At 40.0% G+C, this 12716-nt stretch overlaps 1 protein-coding gene across 1 annotated transcript; it reads right to left on the reverse strand.

Moving 5' to 3' along the window:
* Positions 1-4239: 4239 nt before the first annotated feature.
* LOC110799170 (40S ribosomal protein S6-like) lies at positions 4240-5752 on the reverse strand. The gene is made up of 4 exons (XM_022004385.2): positions 5659-5752; positions 5465-5529; positions 4457-4514; positions 4240-4371 (listed from the first exon to the last, which is right to left on the reverse strand). Exons 1-4 carry the CDS (start codon positions 5662-5664, stop codon positions 4255-4257), a joined length of 246 nt encoding a protein of 81 aa, XP_021860077.2. The 5' UTR covers positions 5665-5752; the 3' UTR covers positions 4240-4254.
* Between the last annotated feature and the right edge of the window lie 6964 nt (positions 5753-12716).

A 12716-nucleotide genomic window follows, 5' to 3' on the forward strand; every position in this document is an offset into this window, starting at 1 on the left:
GATTTTATTACGCGTGATAACGTCTCCCAAGTTCTCGAAAGATATCCTTTGGAGGCAGTGCTTTGTTGTGAGTCTTCTGCAGGTGATAGCAGTTCTTGGAGTGTTGAAGTGGATGCTCTAGAGTTGGCTCTTGTTGGTGAAGGGTCCGAACCAGAGAGCACCAAATTGAAGAGGTTAGTTCGGCTGGTTTGTCCTGTTAAAGAGGTAAAGAAACCCGAACTTAAGCCTCTTCCTGCTAACCTTAAATATGCGTTTTTGGATGATGAACAACTTTGCGCTGTGATCGTCAGTACTGCACTTGATGCAGACCAGTTATCCCAACTTCTTATTATGTTGAAAAAGCACAAAAGGGCCATTGGGTACAATATTGATGATTTAAAGGGGATTAGCCCTGATTTTTGCATGCATAGGATACATCTAGATGAAAATCATAAACCATGCATTCAACCCCAGCGTCGTTTGAACCCTGTCATGCATTAGTAGAAAAAACCCTTATTGCAGCGGGCTTCTAGACCCCTGTTGCAGCGTACATCGTATGCTGCAACTGGGGGGCCTGCAACAAGTCTGAACTTGTTGCAGCGTACAATGTTCGATGCGAAAAGTGGTTTTTTGCAGCGTACATATGCATGTACGCTGCAACAAGTGTCTAAATTTTGGCTAAAATCTTGACTTGTTGCAGCGTACAAATAGGTGTACGCTGCAAAAAACCCAACCTGTTGCAGCGAACATCTATTTGTACGCTGCAATAGGTCTGGTTTTTTGCCAAATTTTACACCCTTGTTGCAGCGTACATATATATATGTACGCTGCAACAAGGGTGTAAAATTTTAGTTTTAGGGATACCTAGATTGCCCAAATACAGAAACCTGTCACAACAATAATAGAATATCGCGACCTGTATAACAAATATAAAAACAATAAATAGTATTTTGAAGATATCCCAAAACAAAAGTGCACGTACCATATACATTTAAATATATGTATGTTCCAATTTCAACGTATGCATACATTTTAACATAAAAGATTGTTCTATAATATCTAAACTAACTCGATCAAGCGCCCCTAGGCCAATAATAAATACTTGCAGCCCATTGCTCACGAACCACATCAATTTCCTCACTAGCATAAGACGTATTCCTCGGAGTATAGACCTTTACAAAAACAAAAAAAAATCACATTTTAACATTCAAGCAACTAATGGCAATGTCCTAATAGTCTAAAATACGAAGCAAGAGTATGGAAAATTAATTAATTACCTCATCTAGCCTTAGGTTATGCATATTAAACATGTAATAAGTTTAAAATGAGTATTAGGTTCTATAATTCAAAGTTGGGAGCGAAAATGCCTCATTTTAGCCTAAATATGACCTACAACGACCAAACAAGCCTTAAATGTACATAAGTAGATTAGAATAAGTCTTAGAAACTAAAAAATAAGCATATTAATCATATAATAAGTTTAAAATGAGTCCTTAGGTTATTTAGTTCAAAGTTGGGAGCGAAAATGTCTAAATATGACCTATAACGACCCAATGAGTCTTAAATGTGCATAAATAGATTGGAATGAGTATTATAAAGTTAAAACTAAGCATATTAATCATGTAAAAGGTTTAAAATGATTCTTTATATTATTTAGTTCATAGTTGGGAACGAAAATGTCATTTTAGCCTAAATATGTCCTATAATGACCAAACAAGCCTTAAATGTGCATAAATAGATTGGAATAAGTCTTAGAAAGTTAAAACTAAGCACATTAATCATGTAAAAGGTTTAAAATGACTCTTTAGGTTCTTTAGTTCAAAGTTGGGAACGAAAATGTCATTTTAGCCTAAATATGACCTATAACGACCCAATGAGCCTTAAACATGCGTAAATAGATTGGAATGAGTCTTAGAAAGTTAAAATTATGCATATTAAACATGTAATAAGTTTAAAATGAGTCCTTAGGTTCTTTATTTCAAAGTTGGGAGCGAAAATGCCTTATTTTAGCCTAAATATGACCTATAACGACCAAACAAGCCTTAAATGTACATAAGTAGATTAGAATAAGTCTTAGAAACTTAAAAATAAGCATATTAATCATATAATAAGTTTAAAATGAGTCCTTAGGTTATTTAGTTCAAAGTTGGGAGCGAAAATGTCATTTTAGGCTAAATATGACCTATAACGACGCAATGAGCTTCAAATGTGCATAAATAGATTGGAATGAGTCTTAGAAAGTCAAAACTAAGAATATATAACATATCGTAAGTTTAAAATGAGTCCTTAGGTTCTTTATTTAAAATTTGGGAGCGAAAATGCTCATTTAGCCTAAATATGACCTATAACGACCAAACAAGCCTTAAATGTGCATAAGTAGATTGGAATGAGTCTTGGAAACTTCAAGCTAAGCATATTAATCATGTAAAAGGTTTAAAATAAGTCCTTAGGTTCTTTAGTTCAAAGTTGGGATCGAAAATGTCATTTTAGCCTAAATATAACCTATAACGACCCAATGAGCCTTAAATGTGCATAAATAGATTGTAATGAGTCTTAGAAAGTTAAAATTATGCATATTAAATGTATAATAAGTATAAAATTAGTTTTTAGGTTCTTTAGTTCAAATTTGGGAGCGAAAATGTCTCATTTAAGCCTAAATATGACCTATAACGACCAAACAAGCCTTAAATGTGCATAAGTAGATTGTAATAAGTCTTGGAAACTTAAAACTTAACATACTAAACATGTAAATCAGAAGAGAGGGTGCAAGAAAATGATGTGCAACAGAAAATGGTTGTAGGAAAATAATTTCACCTGACTGACGAATCCGGTGTCAAGCATCCAATGAACAGGGATGTGAAAAGACTTGAATCTGGTGGCTGCTGATTCTCTTAGTCGCGACAGATTATAAACCCCGTGCTCTAATCTGTTTCAATTAGCATATCATGAAATTGCATTAGCTAGTTGAAATCAAAATGTTAAACAGAATTGCAACAAAGAAAAATGAACATGAAAAATGGATGTTGTTGCATGTAGTAACAAAACGATTACCGTGGTCCTGGTCAAATACCTCTAGGACTTGCAGAGGATCGAGTGACTCTTAGTGATTATGAAGAAGGCGAACTGCAACATTGAGCATTGGTTCCTTACCGTTCTGTGGATCCAAATGCATATCAAGCAACCTAATGGTCATGAAATAAAAAATCAATTAGAATATATTTAGAACTCTGTTTGACACATTCAAAAAAATCGTTAGAGGTTTTGGCTTTTGAGTAAAAGTCAAAATTCATAAGGCTCTAACTCCTAAATATAATCCAAATAGTGTGACTAGTTTCTACGATTTCTGATATACCTCCACAATTTGAGCAACAGTCGAGCTGCTTTGAAGACTATCCAGGTACTTCTCTGGATGCACCTGTAAACAATTGAACTCCCAATTAGAAATTGCTCAAGAGGCAATGGACCAACAACTGCTTGTAATACCATGTTCGTATAATTATTCATCCTTAGAAATCATCATGCTCCCACCACCCCAGCCCCCCAACAAAACTCTAACGCGCACTTTAAGAAGAATATGTATACTTGGCCTGTACAACTCTCAACTTTAAAGAATCTTCAAAAAAAAACTTTGTTCCTTGGTAGAAGGTGTGTGCATTTGTAAATGGTCTGATTTGTGTATCACTTTTCCCATGTTCAACCTTGTTTAACATAGTCGAATCAAACTTGAGTTTCCAGACGAGCTCAAACAGTTTTTTAAACTTGATTCATTTAAGAATCAATATGTTCAAGTTCAGCTCGTTTATTAATTGAGCTAAGCTCATAGGCGGACTTCTTTTTCCTTTAGATCATTTAACTAAAAAACTCATCAACGGGCCATAATTTATATCTGGTTAAGTTATTTTTGTTTTGAGGAAGTATGAGAATTGGATAAACCCGAGAATTTAGAATATGCAAAAAAATGTTATTGAATGAGATTTTCAGGAAGCGATTATACCTCCAGGCACCTTGTTACAACCTTGCCATTTTGAAGCACATACTGCAGCATTGTAGCCCGACGATCTGAGAAGCTTCACCAAAGCATAATGAATACAATTTCCATAGCATAGACCAGATTTAACAAGCTGAAGCTCGTTTACATCCATAGAAAGTAAAAGAGATATACAAACAGTGTACTGCGATTACTTGCATGCATGTGTGTGAACTATCCAATATACTATACTAGAGGACAAAAAGATAAGAGTAAATACAAAGAAACAACAAAGTAAAGGTTACAAGTTACAAACCTCTGTGGAGCAATAGGCGAACTCTTCCAGGAGTAAGCACACCCTGTTTCATGGGGAAACCTTGCTTGTCACATCCTCCCATAATTTTGAAAACGTATCCTTTGAATTCCTGCATCATTAGATTTTAATTAAATATTATCTTCTAGTCATTCCTTTAAGAAATGCATTATACGGAGTAACAAAATTATTCACACCTCTCCGAGAGCATCTCCATTGACTTCCTGGGAGATCCTCTTGTCATAGAAAGCTCGACTGTTCGACACCAAAGGTTTATAAGCTCAGACAAACAAATAGAGTGGATAAAAGTAATAGTCTAATTTAGTTCTATGCAATCAAACACATATCCATTTAACTCATCAATGTGATGATGACTGATGAAATACCTATTATGTAAGGTCTTACTAGGCAAGTCTCCCATCTAAACTTCCTAAAATCAGTTCACCGAAGACACAATCCCCAACCGAAGTTCAAAGAAACCCCGCACATTTCAGTTACCCAAGTAAACGAAGGTAACCGTTTTATAAAACGAAACAAGATATGGCAAGGATACAAAGAACATCCACAGATAACAATAAAAAATAATGAGTAAACTGCCAAGCAAATAATTAAATGTGATATATCTGAGAACCTGAGTGCACGCAGCCATTAAATTCAAAGGCAGTAATGCAAGCATTGGTTGGCTCAAAAAATATGGGCAACGCAAAGGGCTGAAAGCACCATCTGCTCCAAGAGCAAAGAGCCCCAGCAACGCTAACGATTGCCTTAAACTATCAAGGAACAGACAATCATATAGATTTTATGATTAATGAAATATCTATTATTTACAGTCTCAAAAGACAAGTCTTTTATCTAAACTACCTTAAAGATGGTTCAACACCATAATGAATACACAATTAGCCCCAACCGAAGTTCTTAAATAAACTCCACACGAAAGAATCCCCACATCCAGAATGCCGAAATTAAAAAAGGAATCCACGTCTATAAAACAAAGAAAATACTCTAATTAAGAATAGCTACACATGATTTACAGGATTAACAGGGGCTAATAGTGTTTTAGCAATCAATGTAACCAGGAAGCAAAGTCGGAAAAATGGGCACATCCAAACCAAATACAATCCCAAAAACAAGTATAAATACAATACATTCAAACTCCCTGATTTAAATAATTATAAAACTACAGAAAATTTATGAAGAAAACTCACAGTTTCTGGTCGTCGTCGATCTCGAGCTTCTTCTGGCACCCTGTAGTAGGGTTGGCGATATTGAACTGCAAACACCCAACAAAATCTAAGATTTAAAATCGACAAAACCAGAAAATGTCCGTCGAATCTTAATTCACATACAACGAATTCACACAATCAGTGAAAAATCCCATAAATTTTTAAGATGAACGAACCTTCATGGTAGCAAGGAAAGAGTTGCGGCTGAGGGAAAATGAACGAGAGAGAGAGACTGCGCTCTAGGGTTTTTTAGTGTTCGGACCAACAAATTTTGTTACACGGATTTGTTGCAGGGTACAATAACATGTACGCTGCAACAGTATCTAGCTATTGCAGGGGGCTTTTAATATGTACGCTGCAAAAAGCTCTTTTGCAGGGGGCAATTAATTTGTACGCTGCAATAACCCTTTAAAGGGTTTGACCCGCATTGACCTATTGCTTGTTGAAGCGTATTAATACATGTACGCTGCAACAAGGGGGCTGCAACAGGGGTTTTTTCTACTAGTGATGCAAGATGTTGTAAAAGATGAAGTTATGAAATTGCTTGATGCGGGTATTGTATATGCTGTGTCTGATTCTAAGTGGGTGAGTCCTATTCAGGTAGTGCCTAAGAAAGGGGGGACAACTGTGGTTAGAAATGAGAAAAATGAGTTGATAACAACTAGGGTAGTCACAGGTTGGCGCATGTGCATTGATTATAGGCGTCTGAATGTTGCTACTAAAAAGGACCACTTTCCCCTTCCCTTCATTGATCAAATGTTAGAAAGGCTAGCCTGTCATAAGTTTTTCTGTTATCTGGATGGTTATTCTGGTTTCTTTCAAATTCCCATACATCTAGACGACTAGGAAGAGACCACCTTCACCTGTCCCTATGGTACCTTTGCATATCGTAGGATGCCCTTTGGTCTGTGTAATGCACCCGCTACTTTCCAACGTTGCATGATGAGTATCTTTTCTGAGTTTATTGAGTCTATCATGGTAGTGTTTATGGATGATTTTAGTGTCTATGGTACTTCTTTTCATTCTTTCTTGCTAAATCTGACTAAAGTGTTGAAAAGATGTGAAGAGTGTAATTTAGTCCTAAACTGGGAAAAGTGTCATTTCATGGTAACTTAAGGGGTGGTCTTGGGACATTTGATATCTGATAAGGGCATTCAGGTGGATCGAGCTAAGGTCCAAGTGATTGAACAATTTCCCCCTCCAGTTAATGTGAAGGGTGTTAGAAGTTTTCTAGGTCATGCGGGGTTTTATCGCCGCTTTATCAAGGATTTTTCTAAAATTGTTAAACCACTTACCCAACTCCTCCTCAAGGATGCCCCGTTTGTGTTTACTGATGCTTGTCTTGAGGCCTTTGACAGGATTAAACAGACACTGATTTCGGCCCCCATCATTCGTTCTCCCGAATGGGATCTTCCGTTCGAGATAATGTGTGATGCAAGTGATTATGCAGTTAGGGCAGTTTTGGGTCAGAGAAAAGAAAAGGTTTTGCATGCCATCTACTATGCAAGTAAGACCTTAGATGAAGCTCAAGTTAATTATGCTACTACTGAGAAAGAGCTTCTAGCCATAGTCTATGCCTTGGACAAGTTTCACACCTATCTGATTGGGTCCAAGGTGATAGTCTATACTGACCATGCGGCTCTTAAGTATCTGCTCTAAAAGAAAGAAGCCAAGCCTAGGCTTATTCGATGGATACTACTGTTACAGGAGTTTGATCTGGAGATTCGCGATAAAAAAGGGGCTGGGAATGTTGTTGCAGATCACCTGTCTAGATTGAGATATGATGACGGTAAAGTGTCTACACCGATCGATGATTCATTTCCGGATGATCACTTACTTGCACTTGTCAGTCAGTCACCATGGTTCGCAGATTTTGCTAACTACATTGTAGGGGGTATTCTTCCGGCCGATCTTATATATCAACAGAAGAAGAAATTCCTACATGATGTTCGGTTCTATTTTTGGGATGACCCTTATTTGTTTCGTGAGACTGCTGAAGGGTTGTACAAGCGTTGTGTTCCGGAATGGGAAGTCCAAGGTATTATCAGTAGGTGTCATTCTTCACCTTATGGTGGTCACCATGGACCGGCAAAGACTAACGCTAAGTTGTCACAATGTGGTTTTTACTGGCCTACTATGTTCAAGGATGCACATGCCTTTATTATAGCTTGTGATGCATGCCAGAGGGCCGACACTATTTCGAGGAGGTATGAGATGCCACAGAACGGGATCCTTGAGGTTGAGGTTTTCGATGTGTGGGGAATTGACTACATGGGACCATTCCCATCGTCCAAGGGTAACTTGTATATCCTTGTTGCTGTAGATTATGTGTCCAAATGGGTGGAAGCCGTTGCCTCACCTACTAATGATGCTAAGACAGTCATTTCCCTGTTCAAGAAGGTCATTTTTCCTAGATTTGGGGTTCCGCGCGCTTTGATTAGTGAAGGAGGGTCACACTTCCATGAGAAGCATTTGGATGCGCTCCTGCGCAAGTATGGGGTTTATCACCGCACTGGGCTAGCCTACCACCCTCAGACGAGTGGGCAAGTTGAGGTCTCCAACCGGGAGATCAAATCTATCCTTGAGAAAGTGGTGGCGAAGTCTAGGAAGGATTGGAGCGATAAGCTGGATGATACTCTATGGGCATACAGAACCGCCTTTAAGACACCTATTGGTACCTCCCCGTATCGGTTGGTGTATGGCAAGGCGTGTCACTTACCAGTAGAAATGGAGTACAAGGCTTATTGGGCAATCAAACAGCTCAACATGGATGCAAAGTTAGCCGGTGAGAAGCGGTTACTTCAATTGGGTGAGCTCGATGAATTCCGACCACAAGCTTATGATAGTGCCCGGATTTATAAGGAAAAGACCAAGAAGTGGCACGACGATCACATTTTGCATAGAGAGTTCGCGGTAGGCGACAAGGTTCTACTATTTAACTCTAGGCTTAAGTTATTTCCTGGAAAACTTAAGTCTAGGTGGTCTGGGCCGTTCACCGTGACTATGGTAATCAAGTTTGGGTCTGTTGAAGTAGAGAATGATAATGGTGAACGATTCTAGGTCAACGGGCAACGTCTGAAGTTGTACCATGATGGGGCTACTGTAGGAGTGGTTGAGGTCCATCAGCTCAATCCCTCCGCCTGATAAAACTGCATATTCAAGGTAACAAGGTCGAGCGGGACCTAGAAATAAACCAGCGCTTTGCGGGAGGCAACCCGTATTTTATTGCTTTCGATAGTTTAGTTTTATTTTGTGTGTTTTGTAGCTTATCCTTTGCTTTCGAGTGGTGAGGAGAGGGTATTTTTACTACTTTGGGCATTTGATGTTGTACAGGTTTAGCTCTTAAGTGCGAGAAGTTAGAAAAATGATTGTAGGAGGACGTTCGCATATCGCCCGCCAGGCGAGAGCCGCCCGACCGGCGCGTGTCGAAAGAAAACGCAGGATCTCATTTCGCCCGACGGGCAGCCAGTCGCCCTACGGGCGGCTCATTACGGAGCTGCAGGCCTATCGCCATTCGCCCGACGGGCGAAAGCCGCCCGACCGGGCGCGTGCGGAAAGAACCAGAAGTGTCGCCCTTCGCCCGACGGGCGGACCTGTGCCCGTCGGGCGGCCTACGAGCTGCAGGCCCGTCGGGCGGGCGTTGGCCCGGCGTGCGACGGGAGATTTGAGCCTAAATAAGCACGGGCTCCTTCTATTTTCTTCACTTCACCTCTCAATCATTTTCTTCATTCTCTCACAAACCCCATTAACCTTAAAACCCTAACAACTTCAAACTCCATATCTCCCTCATCTCTCACTCAAATTCATCAATCCACATACCAAAATCATCCTCATCACATCCTCTTCAACCTCCACCAAACAATTTTCACCCTTTCTCACTCCCCACAAAAAACCCAATTTCACCAAAAAACCCCAAAACCCGAAAAACTCAAAACTCTTCAACAATGGGTTCTAGGCCAAAGAGGACTTGCACGGGAGCATCAAGGAGACAAGAGGAGGCTTCCACGAGCCGTCCACCACCACCACCTCAGTTTGCACCCGATTCGGCTTTCCCGAACATGATCCTTGCTAGTGAGGAGCAACAAACTCGCCTTGCACACCTCAAGCTTCGGAAGTTAGTCCCTACTCGATTTATATGCCAGAAAACTTTGAATGATATGGGTATTGAGAGGTGAAGGAAATAATGCCCTTGGTCCAAGTATGCATTCTATGTTAAGTCTAATAAATGCGGTTCAGTATTAATTAACAAGTTAATAATTCAGTGAGATCAAGTGAGCTGAATGCCTAGCTAGAGGCCGCTTCAGTTCAAGTGGAATTAATGATATTAATCCACAGCTTACTCTTGACTGAACCCGTAGGGTCACACAAATAGTACGTAAACGGATCAAGTATTTAATGGCATTAAATACTCTATCTATGAATATTCGGAACCGACGGATCTTGGTTTCAGTGGGAGCTAAGTTCGTCACAGGCAGGAAATGAATACTCCGGAAACGATGATATTGCCGGAAACGGAAATATGGATCGTATCGGAAATATGAATATTATCCAAGTCGTAGATGTTACCGGAAACGGAAACATGGTACGTATCGGAAAATATTATTGGAAATGGAAATATTACCAGAATCGGAAATATTGCCGGAAACGGAAATATTGTCAGAATCGGAAATATTACCGGAATCGGAAAATAATTCCGGAAACGGAAATATTAAATATTTGTTCGAAACGGAAATTAATTCCGGAATCGGAAATATTGAATATTGTTCGTATCGGAAATAGATTCCGGAAATGGAAATTTAATCGGAAGCGTATCGTACGAATTAGCATCGGACGAGGCCTGCCGGACGAAGGCCCAGCACGAAGCCAGGCCATCGCCCAGCAAGCACGCACGCCACAGCCCAGCGCGCACAAGGCCGCGCATGCGTGGGCCGTGCTGCGCGGGCTGCTGCTCGCACGCGCATGGGCAGCCCTTGTGGCTGCCGTGTGTGTGTGAGTTTGAGCTCATGCGAGATTCCTGAATCTGCAAGAGTCAGTGTATGATTAAATGTCTATTCCTATTGGATAAATTGATTAAGTAGAATTCGTGTAGAATTCTAATTCCAATTAATTCGCATCCTACTAGGATTACGATTCCTTTTCCATAACTCTATAAATAAAGGCCTAGGGGTCATAATTTATACACAAGTTTTTAAGTATTCAAAAGTGAGTTTTTGAGAGAAAATCAAACACACATCTTGCCCCAAAAGTGCCGAATTTTCTGAGTACCTTAAGGGCGATTCTAGTTGGTCAATCTTAAGGCGGATCCGGACGTGCTGTGGACTTTCTACGGAGGGACGACACTTGGAGTCCTAAAAGACTTGTTCTTGTTCGGTTCGGGCGCAGCTAGGGAAGGCACGCAACAAAGAGTATGCATCTAATTATGCTATATGATTATGTGTAAATAATATGTTTCCTGGGTTAATGGTTGTTTCCGCATGATCTATGTAAATGTCATATGTATCATAACCTAACAGTGGTATCAGAGCCCCTTATTATTTTCATAATCTAAATTGCATGAACATGGTTAAATATTACAAATTTGCAAGAATTAAAAGGGGTGATTAATTTTCGTAATTGTTAATTAATTGCAAATTGCGTTTATTTAAATATATGTACGCAGTTTTTCGGCAGTTTTTCGGCAGTTTCTTCGTTACTCATCCGAATTGAGTGATTTTTGTGTCAATTCCGCATGTAAAAGGCATTCTAAAATTTTGACAAAAATAGTATTTTTCTGCCGAACCCAGAATTCTCAAATTCGAAGCCTAACTATGACTTTTCGAAGGTTTTAGTTTTTCGGATGCAAAATTTCGTAAATTTAAGATGTTAAATTAAATATTTGCGATTCCTGTTGATAAATCTTGAATTTTTGATTGACCTACAGCATATGTTTAACAAGTTTGAATGCCTAGTCTTGTTAATTATGCAATCTAATTTGTAATTATGATTAATTTGTTGAAAATTAGAATAATTTAGAATTAATTTGATTTTCATAATTAATTGTAATTTAATTAGAAACCTATGATTAAAAACCACCATAAAAATTGTAAATTTACGATAAATTTTAAATTTTTATGACCTAGACTTGAATCCATATCAATCGGAAATCAATTGGATAATAAATTTTCGATTTTTTCGCCCTAAAATTATGAAATTAATAATATTTATTAATTTGTCATTAATTTTAAATATAAATTTTAAATTTTTATGCGATTCGTTCAAATAACTTGCACGCACGAAGCAATGGACGCTTCGTGTTACCCTTAAGGGGTGTTGTATAATGCGGGCATGCGACGACGAGCAAGGGAGCTCGTCGCCCGTGCGGCACGAATGCAATGAGCAAGGGCGTAGTGCACGAGCACAAGGCAGCAGCCCTGCCTTGTGTCGTGTGCCACGAGCAATGAACGGATGGGCATGGGCGAGGGGCGAGCCAAGGCAGTCGCGTGTGGGCAGCAAGCGAGCTGCGCCACAGCGCGCGCTGCCTCGCATAACAGCGCGCAGCCTCGTGCGCAGCGAGCGCAAGCTCGCGTGCCACGAGCGCTGCGCACAGCATCACTCGCGCGCACCAGCGAGCGATCTCGCGCGCCAGCGAGCGATGGCTCGCGCGCACCAGCGAGCGATCTCGCGCACCAGCGAGCGATGGCTCGCGCGCGCGCAGCGAGCGATCTCGCGCGCCAGCGAGCGATGGCTCGCGCGCACCAGCGAGCGATGCAGCGCCCCAGCGAGCGATGGCTCGCGCGCACCAGCGAGCGATCTCGCGCACCAGCGAGCGCGGTAACGCGCGCGCGCTGCGAGCGATAGCTCGCGTGCGGTGGGCGCTGTGCGGAGGCTTGCGTATGGGACAGCAGCAGCTATGCAACGAGCGCATGGGCTGCGCGCACATGGCCAGCAATGGCTGTGTGCGTACAGCCCATGGGCGTGCAACGCGTAGGGTGTTTGCGTATCGATTAGATCGTTTGAATGTTTAATTTGAAAATTTCAGTTCACGTAATTTTAATTAATTTTAAAATTAATAATTTAAATTAATTTCTTGGATTTTAATTTTGAATATTATAATTATAATAAATGGAATTTATTCTAATTATTTTACTAAAATTAAAATCATGAATTAATTTAAATGCGACTGAAATTAAATTAAATTTTGGATTCAATTATAAATTTATATGAGCTTTAAATTTTAATTAAATTTGTATGTTTC

Source organism: Spinacia oleracea, chromosome 4 (assembly GCF_020520425.1).
Source record: "Spinacia oleracea cultivar Varoflay chromosome 4, BTI_SOV_V1, whole genome shotgun sequence".
NCBI classification, from domain to species: Eukaryota; Viridiplantae; Streptophyta; class Magnoliopsida; order Caryophyllales; family Amaranthaceae; genus Spinacia; species Spinacia oleracea.